Here is a 23,436-nt window from a genome sequence, read left to right on the forward strand (position 1 = left end):
TATAAACAACTGTATTATTAAATCTAATTTTAACCTCAATGTCATGTCTAGAAGTATTAGTAAAATAATTTGTTTTGCATGGAATTATTTTAGAATTTCTGACAGGCCTAATATACAAATAACTGATGCATATAAAAAGCTCTAATGCCTTCTTTTTGTGGGAGAATCTCTTGGCTCAGCTGTCAAAGAAAAAAAAAGCCACAATTTCTGACAGGGGAATGTTAAGTAAACATTTCTGTGGCACAATTGTGTAGCCATTAAAAATAAATGATGGTTTGGATTTGTTGCTTCTTCCATTTTCTGTTTGTTTTAAGCTTCTAAACTTTCATTAAATTAGCCAAGCTTCTTTCCCTTTCTCCCCGCCTGTCTTGGTTCCACAGAGGGGAGAGAATTTCTCCTTCATCTACCTAGCTTCCATATAAAGCTACTTCGTAAGTTCGAAATCTAAACCTTCTGCCTAAGTTCTGTTAAAAGGTAGTTTAAGTAGTGAGGTTCCATATCTGGGGCTAGGAATGAAGGAAATGAAGAAAGGGAGAGGGCAGTCATTTTGAAAGAACAGAGCGGTAGTCTGTAGCATTTTCACAAGGAATTTGAGTACTCTGTGGGTCATTTAATAGTCCATTCTGTATCCAACCAACTACTTAGGGCTGGACAAAGATGGTGGCATTTCTACAACTAAGGATGACTGAGGAAAAGGAAATTCCAAGTAGGGGGTTCTACATGAGGAAAGCAGGGGGAGAGATATGCAAGACGTGGTTGAGAAATAGTGCGAGGCCATGTATTGTTGAAATGTTGGATATGAAGACAGAAATGGTTGAAAAATAAGAATAGAAGAATAAGGTTGAAAGGTACTGATGGCATTGAAAATTAAGGTGATAAATTTATGCTTAACTCTGGAAGCAGTGGAGAGTCACTGATGAATTATTTAAGCAACAACTTAGTCTTGCTTTGTGAAGATAATGTTAGCAGCTGTATATAGGATGAAAAAGGTAAGTGGAAAGGATACAGGTATAGTAGTCTAGATCGGGGGTCAGCCTTTTTTATAACGGACCAGATAAATATTTAGGTTTTGTGGGCCGTAAGATCTCTACCACAACTATACAACCCTTCTGCTTGCAGCCATAAACAATGTATAAACAAGTAAGGCTGGCTATGTATTTGCATAGTATATGAGCTGCGTCATTTCGTAGGTACTAGTATTGGGTTGTGAATATGAGTTTCTTAAACAGACCTTGAGAGGGTTGTTGTAACCTTAGGTTCAGAGTCACCTCTTTAACTTACTCATCTATAAAATGACATCTTTCTCAGTTTTTAATAAAGAAAGTAGCTATAAGTAACTGTTTTTGCAAACCCCTTAAGCTGTTTAGAGAAAATGTTTGATTAAAACTTTTAAGATGAATTTGCTATTGGGAATAGAATATGTGTTGTTGGTTTAATTCTCTTCTGGCCTTTACTTAAACTAACTTGGTGCTAAGTTCTAGAGACAAGATAAATCTACTTTCGAGCTATTTTTAATATTTCTAGCTTAGACCTTGATCTAAGAGACAGAATTATAGTAACTGTTACAATGAAATGTAGCCAGAAATATGATAAGCTGTTGATAGGTGTCTCTGTCACACTGTGATTGCATTTACTTTAAAGGAAATGGCACAGTACCTATACTGTGAATATGTTTAATATTTTTAAAGTTACTCATCTGAAAAAGCTTGATTAAAATGAGCTTTTTAGACGGCACTCACAGTCTTTAAGATCGTTGATGGTAGCATCCAAAAGACTAAAGAAAATTTAGTTTTGACTTTATCAGTCGTTTCTGTCAATTAAAAATTATTAGATTTATCTCTCCCCCCCAATGAAACTTAATAAGCAGATGAATCTCAAGTTATGAGGCAGTATAGAGTTGCTAAGAGCATAGATTTTGTGATTTGGGTTAAAATTCAAGTTCTGCCACCTTATCTTTGTAACTTATGGTAATTTATTCTTCATCTAAGAGATAGCATTAAGAATGCCTGTCTTCTCAGTGCTTTGTGACCGTCTGGAGGGGTGGGATAGGGAGGGTGGGAGGGAGGGAGACGCAAGAGGGAAGAGATATGGGAACAGAAGTATATGTATAACTGATTCACTTTGTTATAAAGCAGAAACTAACACACCATTGTAAAGCAATTATACCCCAATAAAGATGTTAAAAAAAAAAAAAGAATGCCTGTCTTGTCAGGATTGTTATGAGAATTTTGTTAAATAAGATGTATGTAAAGTAGCACAGGGTCTGGAACATTATAAGCATAAAATAAATAACAACTATTAGATTTTTTCAAAAAAGTTAATCTTTTTTGATAGTTTATGCTTTCAGGAATGTCTTTCATGTTGCTGGGAAAGATATGGCACATAGAAATTATCACATATATATATATATATATATATATATATATTTGGAGCTCATGTGATCACTTTAAGAATTGCCATTTTATTAGCAAACAGGTTGGTTAAAAAACTTATTAATTATGTGCAGATTACATGGTTCATTTTTACTACTTGTTATAATTTCCACAATACCATTATCATTCTCTCAAACATCCAGCTATTTAAGTTAGGTAAATTCTTGCTAACAAATAGAATTCCTTGAAATTAGTACTTCAAAATTATTTTATATATGATAATTATAAGGATTCTAAAATTTACTAGGAAGTTTATTTCAAATATATACCTACTGAGCATTGACTGTTTTCCAAATCCTAGGTGCTAATGACACCGAGATGTAAGACAGTTGTTGCCTTCAAAAAGCTGATAACCTTCAAAGATGGAAAGATAAGAAACAAAATGAGTAATTATACTGAAGATGTGCTGATACATGTGTGCCTAGGACATTACAGGAGCATAGAGCAGAGAATTGTAATCATCATGAAAGCAGTCAGGGAGAAAATAAGCTGAAACTGATGAGATTTTTGGGAGGTGTTGCCTCTTGAGCTGAACTTTGAAAGAACATAGTTTAGCTAGGAAAAGGAAGTAAAAGTTGTCCAGACAAAGGGAACTGATAGGTTTTTTTGTATAGATAATGCATTTTTATGAACATGAATTAGAAAAATGGCTATGTGACTCTGGACCAGTAACTTTTCCCCCACAAGGCTGTTGTCAGTATTAGAAATAATAGCCTTACGATTCCAGTAAAGATGGAATAACAGGTCAGATTTACCCTCCCATCTCAAACAACTAAAAAAATTGGACAAATTCTTTGAAAAAACAGCTCTCAAGACAGTGGATCTCAAACATGAAAGACAGTGATTCCTGAGAGATGGGAAAAATGAGGTGAGCCATTCAGTTGCTCCAGCTTAAGGCCTAGAGAACTTGTCCTGTCATGCCACAGGGAGGGAGAACCCAGGTAGCACCTGGTGGTCTCCTTGAGTTGAGAAGATGGAGCTGTGATATCAGGGAGGTGAAAGCCTCTAGAATTCACAAGGCAGGTTACCAGAGAAGAGTGAGCTACAGAAAATCTGCAGAGGACCCCTTGAGTATTAAGCAGACTACTCATCAGTACTTGCATGTGAAGAAACTATCCAACGCTTGGGAAAGAACCACCTGAAGTGACACGAGGAAATCGTACCTCCCAATCACGTAGAGCTGGGCATAGTGCTGTTCCCAACAACCAGTATGGAAAGCCTCCTAATTCATCGTGCTTCCAATCAAGTACTAAAAATGTCTTATCTCAGTAGTGGGGAAAAATTAACTACAGACTTAAAGTTGTTCTGGTTCTGCCTAACAAAGTCAGAACTGAAAGGATCAAACTGCTTCCAAGTAATTTAACTGTGTCCCAGAACAAAGACTAAGATCATTTATAGGAATACAAAAATATCTAACACACAACAAAATAAAATTCTCATTGTCTGACATTCTGTCAAAAATTATCATGTATTCATGAAACCAAGTCAGTATAACATGTATTAGGAAAATCAATCAGTTGAAACTGACTCAGAATTGATACAATAAGAAAATTAGTAGATAAGGACATTAATAGAATTATCATAACTATGTTTCATATGGTCAGAGAGCTGCTAGATTGACTGACTGTATTTAGTAGAAACATGAAAACTATAAAAAATAAAAATTCTAGACATAAAAACTACATGACTGAGATGAAAATTACACTGGATGAGGTTAATGGAGATGACACATTGCAGGATATGGATTAGTGAAATTTAAAGACATAGCAAAAGAAGTTATCCAAAATGAAACTGAAGAGAGAAAGACTAAAAAACAAAAGCAGAAAAAAAAAGAGCATTTCTGAGCTGTGGCACAACTTCAGGCAGCCAAGTGCACAACATTCGTGTCACTGGAGTCCTGAAGGGAAAGGTGAGAAAAGGGGGCAACAGAAAAATATACTTGAAGACATAATGACTAAAATGTTTCCAAACTTGATAAAAACTATAAAATAGAAGTTCCAAGAAGCTCCACAAGCCCCAAGCGCAGGAAATGTGAATAAAACTACACCAAGGCATATCACAATCAAATTGCTTAGAGCCAGTTATGAGAAGAAAATCTTAAAAGCAAATAGAGTGAAGATATCATTGTTATTATGTATGAGGGAATAAAGATAACCATGGAAACAGATTCGTCATCAGAGACAATGCAAAGTACAAGACAATAAAGCAACATCTTTAAAATAATGGAAGAAAAATACTATACACCTAGAATTCTGTACCCTGGGAGAATATTTTTCAAAAATGAAGGCCAAATGAAAATTTTTTTAAAAGACACTCAAAAATGGAAAGAATTCATCACCAAACATCCTGCAGTACAAGAAATATCAAAGGAACCCATTTCAGTACTAGAAAATGATACCACTTAAAAGCTTTTGCACAGCAAAAGAAACCACAAACAAGACAAAAAGACAACCCTCAGAATGGGAGAAAATATTTGCAAATGAAGCAACAAAGGATTAATCTCCAAAATATACCAACAGCTCATGGAGCTCAATATCAAAAAAGCAAGCAACCCAATCAAAAAATGGGCAGAAGACCTAAATAGACATCTCTCCAAGGACGACATACAGATGGCCAAGGGGCACATGAAAGGATGCTCAACATCACTAATTATTAGAGAAATGCAAATCAAAACTACAATGAGGTATCACCTCACACTGGTCAGAATGGCCATTATCAAAAAATCTAGAAACAGTAAATGCTGGAGAGGGTGGGGAGAAAAGGGAACCCTCTTGCACTGTTGGTGGGAATGTAAATTTATACAGCCACTGTGGAGAACAGTATGGAGGTTCCTTAAAAAACTAAAATTAGAGCTACCATATGACCCAGCAATCCCACTACTGGGCACATACCCTGAGAAAACCATAACTCAAAAGGGCACACGTACCCCAGTGTTCATTGCAGCACTGTTTACAATAGCCAGGACATGGAAACAACCTAAGTGCCCATTGTCAGATGAATGGATAAAGAAGATGTGGTACATATATACAATGGAATATTACTCAGCCATAAAAAGAAACGAAATTGGGTCATTTGTAAAGACGTAGATGGCCCTAGAATCTGTCATACAGAGTGAAGTAAGTCGGAAAGAGAAAAACAAATATTGTATATTAACGCATGTATGTGGAATCTAGAAAAATGGTACAGATGAACCTATTTGCAGAGCAGGAATAGAGATGTAGATGTAGAGAACGGACATGTGGACACAGGTGGGGAGGGGAGGGTGGGACAAACTGGGAGATTAAGATTGATATACATACACCACCATGTGTAAAATAGATAGCTAGTGGGAACATGCTGTAAAGCACAGGAAGCTCAGCTCCATGCTCTGTGATGACCTGGATGGGTGGGATGGGGGCTAGGGGTGGGAGGGAGGTCCAAATGGGAGGGGATATAGGTATACATGTAGCTGAGTCACTTCACTATACGGCAGAAACTAACAAAACATTATAAAGCAATTATACTCCAATAATGAAAAAAAGAGTGAGTCCTCAGGGACTGGGAGCTGCTCTGGACCTGGAGGAAAGGCTCTGGGTCCAGCAGGGTGAAATGGCCCCTGGAAAGGGTGGTGGGTTGAGTAATGGGACACAGGTCTTTGTGTTCTCAGGGAGGCAGGGAAGGCCCCTGCAAGACTTGGGTTAGCATTTCCTTTTGGCTGGAATACCAGATGGTCAGGGAATGACAAGGAGCCCTTGGGGTGTCCTGACTCAGCTAGGACTGGGAGGGGGGCAGTAAGGAAACATATGGAGCATCCCATGTGACACACAGCCAAAACAATATCTCCCACCCCACATGCACTTCTAGAGCCTTGCAACTCCCCCATCAAGACATGGAATCTAGTTCTCCTTCCCTTGACTTTGGCTTGGGACTCTTGGTAACCAGTGGAGTGCAGTAGAAGTGACACTGTGACTACTAAGAAGGAGTCATACAAAGCACCACAGCTTGTTGGAACACTCCTTCTGGAAGCCATCAGATGTCATGGAACAGCCCAAATGCCTAGGAGCCACCATGTTGTAAGGAAGCCCAAATGAGCCCATGCCAAGAGACCACATGAGGACAAAGAAACAGCTGGCCAAATGCCCAGCTGTGTGCATCTGCCCAGCTGAGTCCTTCCCACCTTCCTGACACAAAGAAACCATGAGAAAGAATAACTGATTGTTGTTTTAAGCCAACAAGAAAATGATACCAGATGGAAAACTGGGTTGATATAATAAAAGATTAGAGAGTACTAGAAATGATAACATCATGGGTAAATATATCTCTTTAAAAGATGATGTTTAAAACATAGACACAGTATATTGTGGAGTTTATAACAATATGTGACAGCAATGACAATAGTAATACAGAGGCTGGGAAGGGAGAAATGAGAGGATACTATTATAAGGTTTCTATAGTATATAAGAAGTGGTATAATGAAGATAGAGAGTGATAAGTTAAAGAAGTATACTGCAAACTTACAACAACCAAAATAACACAAAACAATTATAGCTAATAAGCCAACAAAGAATATAAAATGGAGTTATAAATATGGTCAATCTAAGAAAATGCAGAAAAAGAAGAAAAAAGGAGCAAAAATCAGATGGGACAAAGAAAACAAATAGCAATATGGTAGATTAATTACTTACATTAAGTGTAAATTGGTCTAAACATTCTAATTAAAAGGCAGAATTTTTTCAGATTACATAAAAGCAAAATCCAACTATGTGCTGCCTATTTAAAAAAAATAGCATTTCAGATATAAAGGCCAAGAGGTAAAAATGATAGAAAAATATATACCGGGCTAAAACTTAACATTGTTAAGATGTCCCTTCTCCTCAAATGGCTATGTAGATTGAATGCAATCCCATGCTAAAATCTTAGCAGGGATTTTTTTTTTTTTTGGTAGAAATTTATAAGCATATTTTGAAACTGGGAATGCATAAGAGCTAGAGGAGCCAAAACTACTTGAGAAGAAAAAATTTGGAGAAGTTATTCTACGTGCTTTCAAGTTAATGTAAAATTGTACTCAAAGAAATAAAGACAGTGTGGTATTAGTATCAAGATTGACAAATTGATCAATGGAACAGCATAGAGAGTCTAGAAATAGACTCATTTAAAGAAAAAAATAAAAACCACAGAAAAACAAAAGGTTTTTCATTGTATATGTTGCACCATATACAGACTTAACAAAATGTATTTCATAGAACTAAATGTAAACAAACCGTAAAACTTCTAGGTATAAACATAGGACAAATCTTTGTGAAGTGGGGTTAGGTAAAGATTTCTCAGATATAACGCCACAAAAGCATGATTCATAAAAGACGAAATTGATAAATTGGACTTCATCAATATTAGGAAATTCTGCTCTTCAAAAGAAACTCTTAAGACAATGAAAAAACAAGTCACTCAGTGGGGCGGGGAGGCTTTATAAGTATAGATATATAATTCCCTGTGTGTGTGTGTGTGTGTGTGTGTGTGTGTGTGTGTGTGTGTATAATTTGCAGACCTCATATATGAAAAATTACTTTCATTATAATTAAGAACTCTGAAAACTCAATAATAAGAAAGCAGTTTAATAAAAAATTGGCAAAAGATTTGACCATCTATTTTACCATCAAATATATATATATAGATAATAAATAGGCACATGAAAAGATGCTCAACACCAATAGTCATTAGGGAAATATAGATTAAAACCACAATAAGGTATACTAAGTCATGACTAGGATGTGGAGCAACTGAAACTCCTCTACGGTGCTGGTGGGAATATGAAACCACTTTGGAAACAGTTTGGTATTTTCTTAAAAAGTTAAACATATGTTTACCATACGATTCAACCATTCCAATCCTAGATATATACCCAAGAGATCTGAAAGCATATATTTATATAACGACTTTTACCTTAATGTTTATAGTATGTTTTATAATAGCCAAGAAACTAGAAATAGTTTGAATGTTTGTCAACAGGTAAATGCATAAAGAAGTTGTAGTATTTACTTACAATGGAATACTACCCAGCAGTAAAAAGGAATGCATATCGCTATATACAACAGCATGGATGAATTTCAAAATAATTACGCTGAGTTTAAAAGCTAGACATAAAAGAGTACATATCATATGATTCCATCTATATAACGTAGTAGAAAGTGCAAAGTAATGTAGAGTGATAGAAAGCAGATCAGTGGTTGCCTGGGAACTGGGGAGTAGAATGGAGGCACAGAGGGGCATGGAAGAATTAAAGAAGGATGTGGAAAATTTTGGAGTAATGGACATGCTCATTATCTTAACAGTAATGATGCCTTCATGGCTGTATGAGTATGTCAAAACCTACAAAACTGTATACTTTAAATGGTGTAATTTATTGTGGTTTCATTATACCTTGATAAGCTCTCTGAAAATTTTAAGAAAATATAGAAGTAACACACATGATTGGCATAATGTAAACATTTAGTAAATAGTAGTTTCTTTAAATTATTATTTTTATTATCTTCCTCATTATGCTTTAAGATCTTTGAAATTTGAGACTGTATTGGAGTCATGTCAGCATCATGGCATAGAGTGAAACATTACCTTTGTCTCTCCCCTTCAATATTCAACCAGTAAAACATCCACAACTGAGCAAAGCTGACTCTGCCCAACATACCAGAATGCCAGAGAATTCTGCATTTCTGTACATCGACTTATGGGTGGTCTAGAACACATAGGGGAGATAGAACTGAGGAAAGAGCAGAGGAGGTGCCTGCGATTAAGGCCCTCCAGCCTCAGCAGCTGTGCCCACAGGCCCATAGCATTTAGCAGCAGCAAGGGAAGCAGCACACATGACTTTGGCCTCCTGGCCACAGTGGCAGCTGTGGCCACAGGTAACTGGGCTGCAGTGGCAGCAGGGCCTGGGACACCATCCCCCTCCCCAGAACTGCAAACCTGACAACACCAGACACAGCAGAGGTGCCCTTGCAACCCTGACTTCTCTCCCACCCTTACCCTCTGTGGCAGAGCTTGAGACTCAGGATATCCTGAGTAATTGTTTTATTTTATACAACAGCAGCAGAATACACGTTCTTCTTAGGTACACATGGAACTTTCACAAGGATTGACCATATGGTGGGACACAAAACAAGTCTCAATAAACTTAAGAAGACTGAAATCATATCAAACATCTTTTCTGATCACATCCATATTGTAGCATGTTATAGAATTTCCTTCCTTTGTAAGGCTGAATAATATTTCAGTGTATGTTTATACCACATTTTGCTTATCCATTCATTCATCAGTGGACACTTGGGTGTTTCCATTTCAGCTCTTATGAATAATGCTTCTATGAACATGGGTGTACAAATATCTCTTCAAGACCCTGCTTCCAATTCTTTGGGGTATGTACCCAGATGTGGAATTGTTAGATCATATGGTAATTCTATTTTTTAATTTTTTGAGGAAATGCCTTATTGTTTTCCACAACCCTGTACCATTTTAATTCCCATCAACAGTACATAATGGTTCTAATTTCTCCACATTCTTGCCAACACTGGAGCTGTGTGCAAGCTGCTCTAGGAACAGGTGCACTGTTGCTTGTCACGTGGCTGGGGGTGGGGGATAGGTAGTTGCTACTGTCCTAATAGCTGAAATTGACCAAAATTAACTGCAATTTACCCTCCACATCTTCCCCTGGTAGTTTGCAAGCCTTCAAAAGAATCCAGCGTTCTAAAAGAGTTATGTCAGACAGATTCTGCCAGTGTAATTATTGTCTAGATGGGGAGATGGATTCCTGGTGCTTACTACTCTGCCATGTTCCAGAATCCTCTCTGTATATATTTTTTGTATAAAAAGAGCATATGATAATATAAAATTGAGAGTAATAGCTGAAAACCATATAATGCAGTCCTAATTTTATTTTGTGAAATGTTGTTTCTAAGCTTGAGTTCTGTCTTTGCTCAGCAAGTCTTTCTTTCAGACTTTATATTTCCCTGTCATCAACAAAGCCAAAAGTGTGGTTGGCAGCTGGAATGGATGTAGCTTCATCAACTTACAGAATTTCAATAGGGGTGGCCAGTGGTTAGGAAGCTAAATATGAATGGAAGTGAGAAGAGTGAGCAAATAGTTTAAATAGTTCAGTGTGTAAACTGTTTTTTTAAGGATAGGCTTCTTTTTGCATCTCTTTTTTTTTGTATGGTCATGGCTCAGAGGATTGTGCTGGTTTGGAATGTTAGCTTTGGCAGTATTTTGAGAATCTAGACATGCAGTCAGTCTATTTGTAAGGAACTCAGGGTATTGGACTAAATAAGAGCAAAACCAAAGTTGAAGGAAAAAGTCTAGACACTGAGGTTGGTCACCTCCACAAGTCATCAAGAGACTGACCTTTCTTTTGGTTTCATCTTAGGAGCTTTTGTTTCTTCCTAAGAAACCACTTTCTTCTCTAAAACTAGGGCTTACAAATGGAGTTATGTAGGTATACTTGGCTACCGAGGGGAGGGGAGGGAGCAGGGCAGTTCTGTAGAATCCATGGCAATAGAAAGATTACCAAATCCCTACTCTTCAAAAAAGGACCCCTATTAACTAAGAAAGTTTAAGCCCTATGTGATATAAAACCTTACAGTAAAAATTCATACTGTACTTACTGTTGTTCTATTAATGTCATTGCTAATATTTATTTTTTAAGGGAACAACATTTATATTCTGTGTAATTCAGTTTTGGTAATATTTTTCTAATTATGCATTACTAATTTTTATTTAAGGAATATTATTATTATTTTTTAACATCTTTATTGGAGTATAATTGCTTTACAATGGTGTGTTACTTTCTGCCTTATAACAAAGTGAATCAGCTATACATATACATATATCCCCATATCTCCTCCCTCTTGCGTCTCCCTCCCACACTCCCTATCCTACCCCTAGGTGGTCACAAAGCACCGAGCTGATCTCCCTGTGCTATGTGGCTGCTTCCCACTAGCTATTTTACATTTGGTAGTATATATTAGTCCATGACACTCTCTCACTTCGTCCCAGCTTACCGTTCCCCCTCCCCATGTCCTCAAGATCATTCTCCATATCTGCGTCTTTATTCCTGTCCTGCCCCTAGGTTCTTCAGAACCTCTTTTTTTTTTATAGATCCCATATATATGTGTTAGCATACGGTATTTGTTTTTCTCTTCCTGACTTACTTCACTCTGTAATGACAGACTCTAGGTCCTCACTACAAAAAACTCAATTTCGTTTCTTTTTATGGCTGAGTAATATTCCATTGTATATATGTGCCACATCTTCTTTATCCATTCATCTGACAATGGGCACTTAGGTTGTTTCCATGTCCTGGCTATTGTAAATGCAGCTGCAATGAATATTGTGGTACATGTCTCTTTTTGAATTATGGTTTTCTCGGGGTATATGCCCAGTAGTGGGATTGCTGGGTCATATGGTAGTTCTATTTTTAGTTTTTTAAGGAGCCTCAATTCTACTCTCCATAGTGGCTGTATCAATTTACATTCCCACCAACAGTGCAAGAGTGTTCCCTTTTCTCCCCACCCTCTCCAGCATTTATTGTTTCTAGATTTTTTGATGATGGCCATTCTGACTGGTGTGAGGTGATACCTCATTGTAGTTTTGATTTGCATTTGTCTAATGATTAGTGATGTTGAGCATCCTTTCATGTGTTTGTTGGCAATCTGCATATCTTCTTTGGAGAAGTGCCTATTTAGGTCTTCTGCCCATTTTTGGATTGGGTTGTTTGTTTTTTTGTTATTGAGCAGCATGAGCTCCTTGTAAACTTTGGAGATTAATCCTTTTTCAGTTGCTTCATTTGCAAATATTTTCTCCCATTCTGAGGGTTGTCTTTTCATCTTGTTTATGGTTTCCTTTGCTGTGCAAAAGCTTTTAACTTTCATTAGGTCCCATTTGTTTATTTTTGTTTTTATTTCCATTTCTCTAGGAGGTGGGTCAAAAAGGATCTTGCTGTGATGTATGTCATAGAGTGTTCTGCTTATGTTTTCTTCTAAGAGTTTTATAGTGTCTGGCCTTACATTTAGGTCTTTAATCAATTTTGAGTTTATTTTGTGTATGGTGTAGGGGGTGTTCTAATTTCATTCTTTTACATGTAGCTGTCCAGTTTTCCCAGAACAATTTATTGAAGAGACTGTCTTTTCTCCATTGTATATTCTTGCCTCCTTTATCAAAGATAAGGTGACCGTATGTGCGTGGGTTTATCTCTGGCTTTCTATCGTGTTCCATTGATATATCTTTCTGTTTTTGTGCTAATACCATACTGTCTTGATTACTGTAGCTTTGTAGTATAGTCTGAAATGAGGGAACCTGATTCCTCCAGCTCCGTTTTTCTTTCTCCAGATTGCTTTGGCTATTCGGGGTCTTCTCTGTTTCCATACAAATTGTAAAAATTTTTGTTCTAGTTCTGTGAAATATGTCATTGGTAGTTTGATAGGTATTGCATTGAATCTATAGATTGCTTTGGGTAGTAGAGTCATTTTCACAATGTTGTTTCTTCCAATCCAAGAACATGGTATATCTCTCCATCTGTTTGTATCATCTTTAATTTCTGTCATCAGTGTCTTATAGTTTTCTGCATACAGGTCTTTTTTTTTCTCCTTTGGTATGTTTATTCCTAGGTATTTTATTTTTTTGTTGCAATGGTAAATGGGAGTGTTTCCTTAATTCCTCTTTCAGATTTTTCATCATTGGTGTATCGGAATTCAAGAGATTTCTGTGCATTAATTTTGTATCTGGCTACTTTACCAAATTCATTGAGTAGATCAGGTAGTTTTCTGGTAGCATCTTTAGGATTTTCTATGTATAGTATCATGTCATCTGCAAACAGTGACAGCTTTACTTCTTCTTTTCCGATTTGGATTCCTTTTATTTCTTTTTTGTCTCATTGCTGTGACTGAAACTTCCAAAACTATGTTGAATAATAGTGGTGAGGGGCTTCCCTGTTGGTGCAGTGGTTGAGAGTCCGCCTGCCGATGCAGGGGACACGGGTTCGTGCCCCGGTCCAGGAAGATCCCACATGCCGGGGAGTGGCTGGGCCCGTGAGCCTTGGCCGCTGAGCCTGCGCGTCCGGAGCCTATGCTCTGCAACGGGAGAGGCCACAACAGTGAGAGGCCCGCGTACCGCAAAAAAAAAAATATAGTGGTGAGAGTGGGCAATCTTGTCTTATTCCTGATCTTAATGGAATTGGTTTCAGTTGTTCACCATTGAGAATGGTGTTGGCTGTGGGTTTGTCATATATGCCCAATATTATGTTGAGGTAAGTTCCCTCTATGCCTACTTTCTGGAGGATTTTTTATCATAAATGGATGTTGAATTTCGTTGAAAGCTTTTTCTGCATCTATTGAGATGATCACATGGTTTTTATCCTTCACTTTGTTAGTATGGTATATCACATTGATTGATTTGTGTATATTGAAGAATCCTTGCATTCCTGGGATAAACCCCACTTGATCATGGTGTAGATTCTTTTAATGTGCTGTTGGATTCTGTTTGCTAGTATTTTGTTGACGATTTTTGCATCTATGTTCACCAGTGATATTGGCCTGTAGTCTTCTTTTTTTGTAACATCTTTGTCTGGTTTTGGTATCAGGGTGATGGTGGCCTCATAGAATGAGTTTGGGAGTGTTCCTCCTTCTGCTATATTTTGGAAGACTTTGAGAAGGATAGGTGTTAACTCTTCTCTAAATGTTTGATAGAATTCACCTGTGCAGCCATCTGGTCCTGGAAGATTTTTAATCACAGTCTCAATTTCAGTGCTTGTGATCGGTCTGTTTATATTTTCTGTTTCTTCTTGGTTCAGTCTCAGAAGGTTGTGCTTTTCTAAGAATTTGTCCATTTCTTCCATGTTGTCCATTTTATTGGCATTGCTTGTAGTAATCTCTCATGATCCTTTTCTGCAGTGTCAGTCGTTACTTCTCCTTTTTCATTTCTAATTCTGTTGATTTGAGTCTTCTCCCTTTTTTTCTTGATGAGTCTGGCTAATGGTTTATCAATTTTGTTTATCTTCTCAAAGTACCAGCTTTTAGTTTTATTGATCTTTGCTCTTGTTTCCTTCATTTGTTTTTCATTTATTTCTGATCTGATCTTTATGTTTTCTTTTCTTCTGCTGACTTTGGGGGTATTTTGTTCTTCTTTCTCTAATTTCTTTAGGTGTAAGGTTAGGTTGTTTATTTGAGATTTTTTTTGTTTCTTGAGGTAGGATTGTATTGCTATAAACTTCCCTCTTAGAACTGCTTTTGCTGCATCCTGTAGGTTTTGTGTCATCATGTTTTCATTGTCCCTTTTTTCTAGGTATTTTTTTTTTTTTTTTTTTTTTGCGATATGTGGGCCTCTCACTGTCGTGGCCTTTCCCGTTGCCGGACGCGCAAGCTCAGCGCCCATGGCTCACGGGCCCAGCCGCTCCGCGGCATGTGGGATCCTCCCGGACCAGGGCACGAACCCGTATCCCCTGCATCGGCAGGCGGACTCTCAACCACTGCGCCACCAGCGAGGCCCTAGGTATTTTTTGATTTCCTCTTTGTTTTCTTCAGTGATCTCTTGGTTATTTAGTAGTGTATTGTTTAGCCTCCATGTATTTGTATTTTTTACAGATTTTTTTCCCATAGGAATATTATTTTTTAATAGAATACAATTTTTTCTCCATAAGTTTGCTTCATACAATATAATTGTGACATTGTATTCTTAAATATGTCCTCATTTATCAGTTCTTATTTTGAGAAATTGCTGTATTCCATGCATTTGTATTTGATGCTAGCTTTTTATTTATTTCATAATGTTTTTTTTTTTCTGGCTCTGAATAACATTAGTACCATTTACCAGTTTTAGATGGAATTCATACCAATCCCTGGAGTCTAATGCACTCTAAAATAGCTAGAGCATTAGAAATTTTGCACTCAAACCCCAAAGGTTTTTTCTGTTTGTTGGCACTCAAGCCCCAAAGGTTTTTCAATCTAAGTCAGCTTAGTATGATGATACCTAACTAAAAATGGATTAGTAGAAAAATGTGCTTTTAACTGTATATTCTGTTTCTTCTTTCTTCTTAATCTTTTGTTAAAAAGTAACTATAACTGGCAATCAGAATGATGGCAACATAAATCAGGCTGCCTCCTCTCCATTTCCAGCTCCAGTTTATCTACTTTTTCTGAGTCAAGCAGCTACTGATGCAGATAGGCAGGTTGGACCTGGAGGGTTTCAGCCAAGTGACCTGTTGTGATGCTTTCCCTCTCTGGGACAAACTCAAGGCTGAAACACTGTGGAGGAGCACTTGGAAAGAATTTGAAGGGCAAGTGACTGAGAGAAAAAGACTGCAACTGAGAATCCCATATCCATTCAAATTATTCACCAGCTGTGGCGAAAGAAAGATATTTGCATGTGGGGAAAAAGTGAGAGAACACGTGTATCTGAATACTCTATCCAAGAAAAATGCTTGTGAAATGAATAAAATATTTTTAAGAGCAAAAATACTTACAAAAGACAAGTTACTTTTAAAAGTCTGGCAAATCTAACAATATGTTTGTCCCCATAGTTGGAATTGATCCGTATATTTCACAAATAATTTAGCAAGTTATATTTGTATAGGCAAATGTACTATCTTGGATAGATTTTTTTTTGAACAGAATCAAAAATCTATCCGTATGCTTTTATATCTGTGAAATTAATTGCTTTGAATTCATGAATATCCTAGTGATGTAGTTAGAAGAATCCTGAGATTTGGAGCCAGAAGGTCTTAATTTCAGCCTATCATTTACTAGTAAAGGCAAGTTAGTAAAATACTCTTATTCCATGGTTTTCTTTATCTTTGAAATATGAATCCTGTATTATAGATTGTTAGAGGAATTAAATATAAATATGTCTTAACAGGTGTTTTTATCATAATCATCAACCATTAAGACTCTTTAGGGCCGGTAATCACCGTATTTTTAAGACATAGATTTTAACTGGGGAGAGAGGGAGCTGCTATGGAGGGGGTTTTGTGGGTTAAGAGACTTTAACAATATTGTTAATATTTTACTGAATATGGGTACTCGTCACTTTGTATATTTGTTTTAAATATTTCTTATTTGGTAAAAATAATCTTTTCTTATGAAATACCTATAACTTTCCCATGAAATATCTTAACCAATAAAGTTTCTCACATTTTTCCATCAAACGTCACTGCTCACTAGGATACTCTGAAATGTATACTTCATAATTCTGTGCTTGCTTGAGATCTGCTAGTCAGAACATTATTTCCTTCTTGCCATTCTAGTTATGCTATGTTGCACAAAGTATCAATATCATGTTTCTACTGTGTTTGTTAAGTAGATGGCAGAGATCACAGACTGTCTGTTTTGGGATTGAATCTGGCTCTGAGAAGTACTGTTTGTTCCACACAGTATTTGTCTTTATGGTGACTTAAAGTCTCAGGAAAAAAATCAAGAAGTTTTACAACCCTTGATTTGCCTTTCTGCATGACAACAGTGAGTTGGTGCTGAGTACCAGCTGCTTTCTTTAGCTGGGCCATGTGCTCCACAGTTCTGCACCCTCACTATGCTCCCTGATACTAATGTCAAATGTCATTTGCCTTTCATCATTATAAATGTTCGTGTTAGTTGCTTGGCAGTTTCCTTTATAACTGTTAGAGAGATCATATTCAGTAGATGTCACAGTCTTCTATTGATATTTTGCTATGATATTTTAATTTGATGTCACATTTTTAATATTGATAACTTTATAAAGCACACTTGCGTACATCTTTTTCTACAAACATATGACATAAAATATTCTTTTTGTTTGTCAACTCCTCCTTCTCTCATATCCAGTCAGTCCTTTCATGTTACCAATTAAATGTTTCTCAAATCTAGTTCTTCCTGTCCAACCTTACTGCTACTGCTCCTCCCCAGGCCCTCATCATCTCTCATCTGGAGTTCTTTAATTGCTCCCTAACTGAGCTCCTTGCCTTCTGTCACATTCTTTGCAGTTCATCCTCAAGTATATTGCTAGAATGATGTGTCAGAGTGCAGATCTCATCTTGTCACCCCACTGTTTCAAATTCTTCCAAGTCTCTCCGTCTTATATGGCAGGGGTCAACAGTCTTTTCCTTAAAGATCTACATAGTAAATATTTTAGACTTTGCTGGCCATAAGAGTCCTGCCGCAAATAGTTGACTCTGCTGTTGTTGAGTTGAGCACAAAAGCAACCATGGACAATATATAAACCAATGGGCATGGCTGTGTTCCAATAAAACTTATTTACAAAACCAGGTTTAGGTCATAGTTTGTTAATCCCTCTTCTATGATATAAAAGGCTAGCCCTGTCTTCTTTCCTGTCTCATCTACCACTCTCCTATCCTGTTTCTTACAGTTTATTCAGAAGTTCAAATTCTTAAACTTTTCTGAGCACAACATCTTCTTCCCATATCCAATTACGTAATTCTTTTCATTCAGGCTGTTTTTTCACAAATAGCAAAACATTCATATATATCTTGTAAATTTTTAATTCTCAAATGATGGTATCGTATATAAACATGAGATTATTTAGTCACTTACTGACATCTTAAGAAATGTAAAGTCTTAAGTACTAAAAACAGTTTTTAACAAGTCTTTCATAAAGATCATAACCTTGATACAATCCATCTTATTGTTTGGATACCATCAACATATATCCAAAAATCTCAGAATAAGGTCACTGGTAGGAAAGTAGTTTCAACATTATCAACTGTATTGAATCAAAGTTCATTGAGAGAATAATTTTAGGACAGTTAGTAGGAATTGAAAGCAGTAACTCACACTGTGTCCTATCTTTATCACAATTGCTCCTTTCAAATACCGTAAGGAAAGTAGAAAATATTTGGTTTTAGGATATAATTTGCCTGAGGTATTGGACTTTAAGTTGCTATTTAAATTCTAATAGGTCATTTTGCATGTTTCCATATGCAAAGAAACAACACAGCTTGAGAGTATATTGTTAAATGTGTGGGTTTTGCCTCCTTATTAAATTACATGTATTTAGGCTGTTGCTGACTGGTACATGTTGAATAACAAATAAAAGCTATTCCAGTAAAAAAAAAAAAGAAAAAGGAAGAACTTCATTCTTGAATCATAATGAAAAGTGTGATTTGATTACTAGGGTGAGAGAGTAGATTGGTAGAGCTGCTGTGATGGAATTTTGTTAAGATGTGGGTGGATATTAATACTGATTATGACAAAGTTCTCTAAATTTTCTGATACTCACATAATAATGCATTAATTTAAAGCTCTGTTAAAACTACCTTGTAAGTGTCTTTTATGGTTGCTTTTTAGCCACCAGCTGAACAGGCCAAAGCAAGACTACAACTGGTTCTTGAAGCTGCTGGTAAGTGTTAATAATTAACTTTATTTAAATGAAAATATGTGAAATAAATCCTAGCATGCTTACAGATGGGTCAAAGAGCAAAACACCTATTTTCATATAGCCTCACAAATTTGTGAGATCTTTGTATGGCCATATTTTACCTCAAATATTTATTGCTATAGTATGATGTTAAAAGGTCATTCTTTACCTTCTTATTTATAAAACTGGCTTCGATTTTAGTTTTAATTTTGATGAAGTCCAGTTTATTGATTTTTGTCTTTTACGGACTGTGCTTTTAGTGGCATGTTTAAGAAGAATTTTATACTTCTACATTTTATATTTGAGGCTGTGATCATTTTGATTTAATATTTATATAAGGTGTGATTTTTAGATCAAGGTTTTGCTCTAAAGGAAATGAGATAAATGTTTAATAATTCTTCCAGTTACATTAGACTCATTGGACTATTCGTCTGGATACCATCTAATCTTAAAAATCTGTATGTTTTAATATCTCAATTGTACAATAATTCTTTCTTTGATTTTAGATTATAATACCCAGATTCATGTACACATTAAATACTTTACTTTTTAAAAAATATAAGAGATCCATGTTACCTTTTCCAAGTACTGATATTTTACTCTAAATCTTAATGTGGTTTTTAAAAATATATATTACATTCAAATAATAAGTTATCAAGATCAAGCATGAGGTAGGGTTAGAATAATATTACCAAAGGAGTACATGTTTCTTAAAATTATTTACTTTTTAAGGATCTTTAAAGAGTTCATAATTTCCAACTGGAAAATGAGAATTCTATTTTGACATCAAAAGTAATTTCAGGCTACCAAATGATAGTAGTTATATTTTTAATATTCATTGCAAAAATACATGTATGCATATTAATTCAAGGATTTCTTACATTAGCTCCTTTTATTCCTACCCAATGTGTCTACAGTCTAAAGATTGGGAACACCAGTATAAATGATATACTAACTTCATAAATCACTAATTGAAGTAACTTAACCGTATAAAAATTAATATATTGACTGTGAATCTCTATACCACTTCATATTACTTTAAAGGTTCATTACCTGAGTACTGACAAACTCTTGCTTTAAAGGAAAATATTTATGGTGCTTAGTCCAGAAAATATTTGTTTCTGTTAATGCAGCATAAAGAATTGTATTTCATAGTTTTATACAGTTTTCTTTACGTTTAAAAAATTTTTTTAACATCTTTATGGAGTATAATTGCTTTACAATGGTGTGATAGTTTATGCTTTATAACAAAGTGAGTCAGCTATACATATACATATATCCCCATATCTTCTCCCTCTTGCCGTCTCCCTCCCACCCTCCCTATCCCACCCCTCCAGGTGGTCACAAAAAGCGTATTATAAAACAGATCTGACAGTGCGGACCTCAGTGTATAACTTGCTTATATTGGTCCCAGCTGTCACTCCTCATTTTTTAATTTAACATTCTAAATTCTATTAAGGGTAAGTAGGGAGGTTCTGTGAATTTGACAAACATTCAAAATATTATGACAATTTTCAAATTAAAAAACTTAACATTGCCCCCCATAAGCAAAGGACAGACCTTAGCTAGATGTAGGATTATTTATTTAATCGTTTTCTTCTTATTGAATATTTACATTGTCTCTAGCTTTTCCCTCTTACCCATAATACTGTTATGCACATCCTGTTACAAAGTGTTTTTCATAGTTTAGCTTATTTTCTTGGAATTGATTACTATAGAAATGAGTTTATGAGATTAGAGGGTGTTAATATGTAGAGTGGCTTTTTATACATTCTTGCTAAATTGTTTTACAAAAGGTTTGTGTTGTAACCATTGTCACTGGTTAAGACACCATTTTAACCGGATTTTGCTTTTTGATGCCATTTCTGCGACTATATTGCTTTATAACATGAAATAACATATTATACCCCTTTGAAAAACATATATTAATGTTATTAATGAGAACCTGTGGCCTTGGAGAGGAGAAGCAGATAGATGGATATAGGGGAACGCTAAGCAAATATAGAACTTACTGTCAAGGTTCTGGATCTCTGTTTCAGTGATGAATCAAGGTATTCATTGTATTATTAAAAATAAACAAACAAGCAAAATAAAGTAGGGGGGAATAAGAACTTGAGCTCAGTCTGGTAAGGCTCATGGATAAAGTCTAGCCTGGGCCTAAGATTGAGGTGGCTGGATAGGAAGGCCTGGTAGTTCCCATTCTGTCTCATTGGAGTTTACTTGAGTTCCAAGGGAAAACACCCTCAACTTTGGGGCCTTAAAATTGGGTATAGGGAAGAACTTAAGGCTGTATGCTAGATTCTTGAGCCAGGATTTTTTTCAGCCTTATAGTTATCATAATCTGGTAGATAGGGTTCATATGTAGAAATCTTGCTGACTAGACTTAGTCTTTTACTCTAATTGTGGGTCCCAGAAGAAAGTTTTATACATTACCATTGCATTGTTATTGATTTATTAGTGAATGTAAATCATGGCCTTGGTTTGGAATTAAAATATATTTAATAACATTTGGCAATAATTACTAGCGGTATGAGTAAAATACATTAAGCAAAATGTAACCATGTACCTTGAATTTGAAGTCAGAGATTTTATTGTATTTGTTATGATCATATTTTGTATATACTAAACTGTTAACATTTTTATATTTTGCTATGCTAAATCTTCAGATTTAGATAGAATCTTTTTTCATGTTCATTGTCAAAATGCAATTGAAATGAAGTTTCATGTCTCTTGTTTAACTTTTAATTTGAAGGTGATGTGAAGTTAAGGTTATGTCTAAGATGTTTTGTTTTTTCCAAATGCTGGAGGAATCAAGCTTGTAAAACTATATAAATTTGTAAGATTGAATCTTTAAGTTATCAGTATAACTTCAGGTAATGATTTACTTTATGCTATTGAGTAAATCCAATTAAAAATCCTCTTGGCCATGACTTCTTTCTTTTCATTTAAAAAATACTTTTACCATTCTCACATTCATTAAGATTCAAAACCTTGAAATGTTTATCTTTGACTTCTTTATAGGCAGTCATTCACCTAGAATTAATGACTTATTTTGAAATATTTTTTATAGCTAGCCCTCTATTATCTTTCCCACTGCCAACTCCTTGGTCTGGACACCAAACAATCCACCCAAAGGTTAATCCATTACCTCCTAGTTGGTCTTTTGCTTCAATTCTGTCTCTTCTCCAGAGAGAGGGTGGTGAATAGTGGAAGGGTTCTAAGCCTGCTTCCACTGCTCACTCATTCTGTGACCTTCAGTAGTTTGATGTTTATTGTTTAGCCAAAACGTTTTTTTTTTAAATGGAATATGGCAGATGTGTGTATTTTCTAGTTTACTGTAGTTCTTTACTTTTTAGAAGTAATTTATTGAGGTGAAATTCACATAAGACAAAATAAAACATAACTGTTTAAAGTGACAATTCAGTGGCATTAAATACATCCACAAAGCTATATAACCACCACCTCTATCTAGTTTAAAAACATTTCCAAAGTAAAACCTATTACCTATTAGGCAGTTTCTCTCCCCTCACCTTACCCTCAGCTCCTGGCAACCGCAACCATCAACCTGCCCTCTATCTCTATGGATTTATCTATTCTGCATATTTCATATAAATGGAATCATACAGTGTGTGACCTTGTGTGTCTAGCCTCTTTCATTTAGCATGTTTTGGAGGTATAGCCATGTTGTAGCCTGTGTCAGTATTTTATTCCTTTTTATGGCTGAATAATATTCCACATAATACATTTGTATTATGTATATAATACATACATAATATAATATATTAATATATACATAATATATACATAATAATACATAATATATATACATGATAATATATATTATGTATATATATAGTATATATACATTCAGCCATAAAATGTATTCTGTGGAATATAATAATATTCCACAGAATACATTTTATGGCTGAATGTATATGTGTGTGTGTGTGTGTGTGTTTACACACACGCCATTTGTTTATCCATTCATCTGTTGATGGAAATTTGGGGGGTTTTCCGCCTTTTGGCTGTTGTGAACAGTGTAGCTTTGAACATGCATATATATATGTACTTGTTTGAGTAACCATTTGTAATTTTGAGGGGTACACACCTAGGAGTATAATTATGGGGTCATTTGGTAAATTCTTGGTTTAACTTTTTGTAAAACCACCAGATTTTTCCACAGCGGCTGAACCATATTACATTCCCACCAGCAGTATAAAAGTATAGCCCCCTATTGTCTCAACTAGGCCGTGTTGCATATTTAAGTTACCTATTTGACAGTATCAATATTTAGGTTTTAAGGATTTCCCTACGCCATTATTTCCTAGTCTGTAAGGGGAAAAGATGATGATTACCTTATAGGATTGTTGTGAAGATATATATTATAAGTGAAGTATCTAGCCCAAAGTCTGGCAGATGGTAGCCACCAGAAAATTTTTATTTCCATATTGCTTCTGGTGAGTACCATTGCTAGATGATTCTTTCTCACCCACCACTTGGTCATGCTGCTCCTTTGCTCAAAATTATTCACTGGCTCTAGATTGCTTACAAGATCAATTTTATACTTCTGTGCTTAAGGTTCCAAGGTTCTGTATGGTGGATTCACAGACGTTTCTAACTTTTTTTCTTAGAATTCATTTTT

The 23,436-nt window shown here is 35.7% G+C and overlaps 1 protein-coding gene across 1 annotated transcript in view; it reads left to right on the top strand.

The window, feature by feature from the left end:
* The window catches only part of RSRC1 (arginine and serine rich coiled-coil 1), a gene marked incomplete at its 5' end in the record, with an annotated part of 333,988 nt that overhangs the window by 133,401 nt on the left and 177,151 nt on the right, over nt 1–23,436 (top strand). The window contains one exon of the mRNA XM_007454142.1: nt 18,725–18,776. Coding sequence (XP_007454204.1) covers nt 18,725–18,776 — 52 coding nt within the window. The remainder of the gene's footprint in view (nt 1–18,724; nt 18,777–23,436) is intronic.

This window comes from Lipotes vexillifer, unplaced genomic scaffold (genome assembly GCF_000442215.2).
Source record: "Lipotes vexillifer unplaced genomic scaffold, Lipotes_vexillifer_v1.1 scaffold641, whole genome shotgun sequence".
NCBI lineage: Eukaryota > Metazoa > Chordata > Mammalia > Artiodactyla > Lipotidae > Lipotes > Lipotes vexillifer.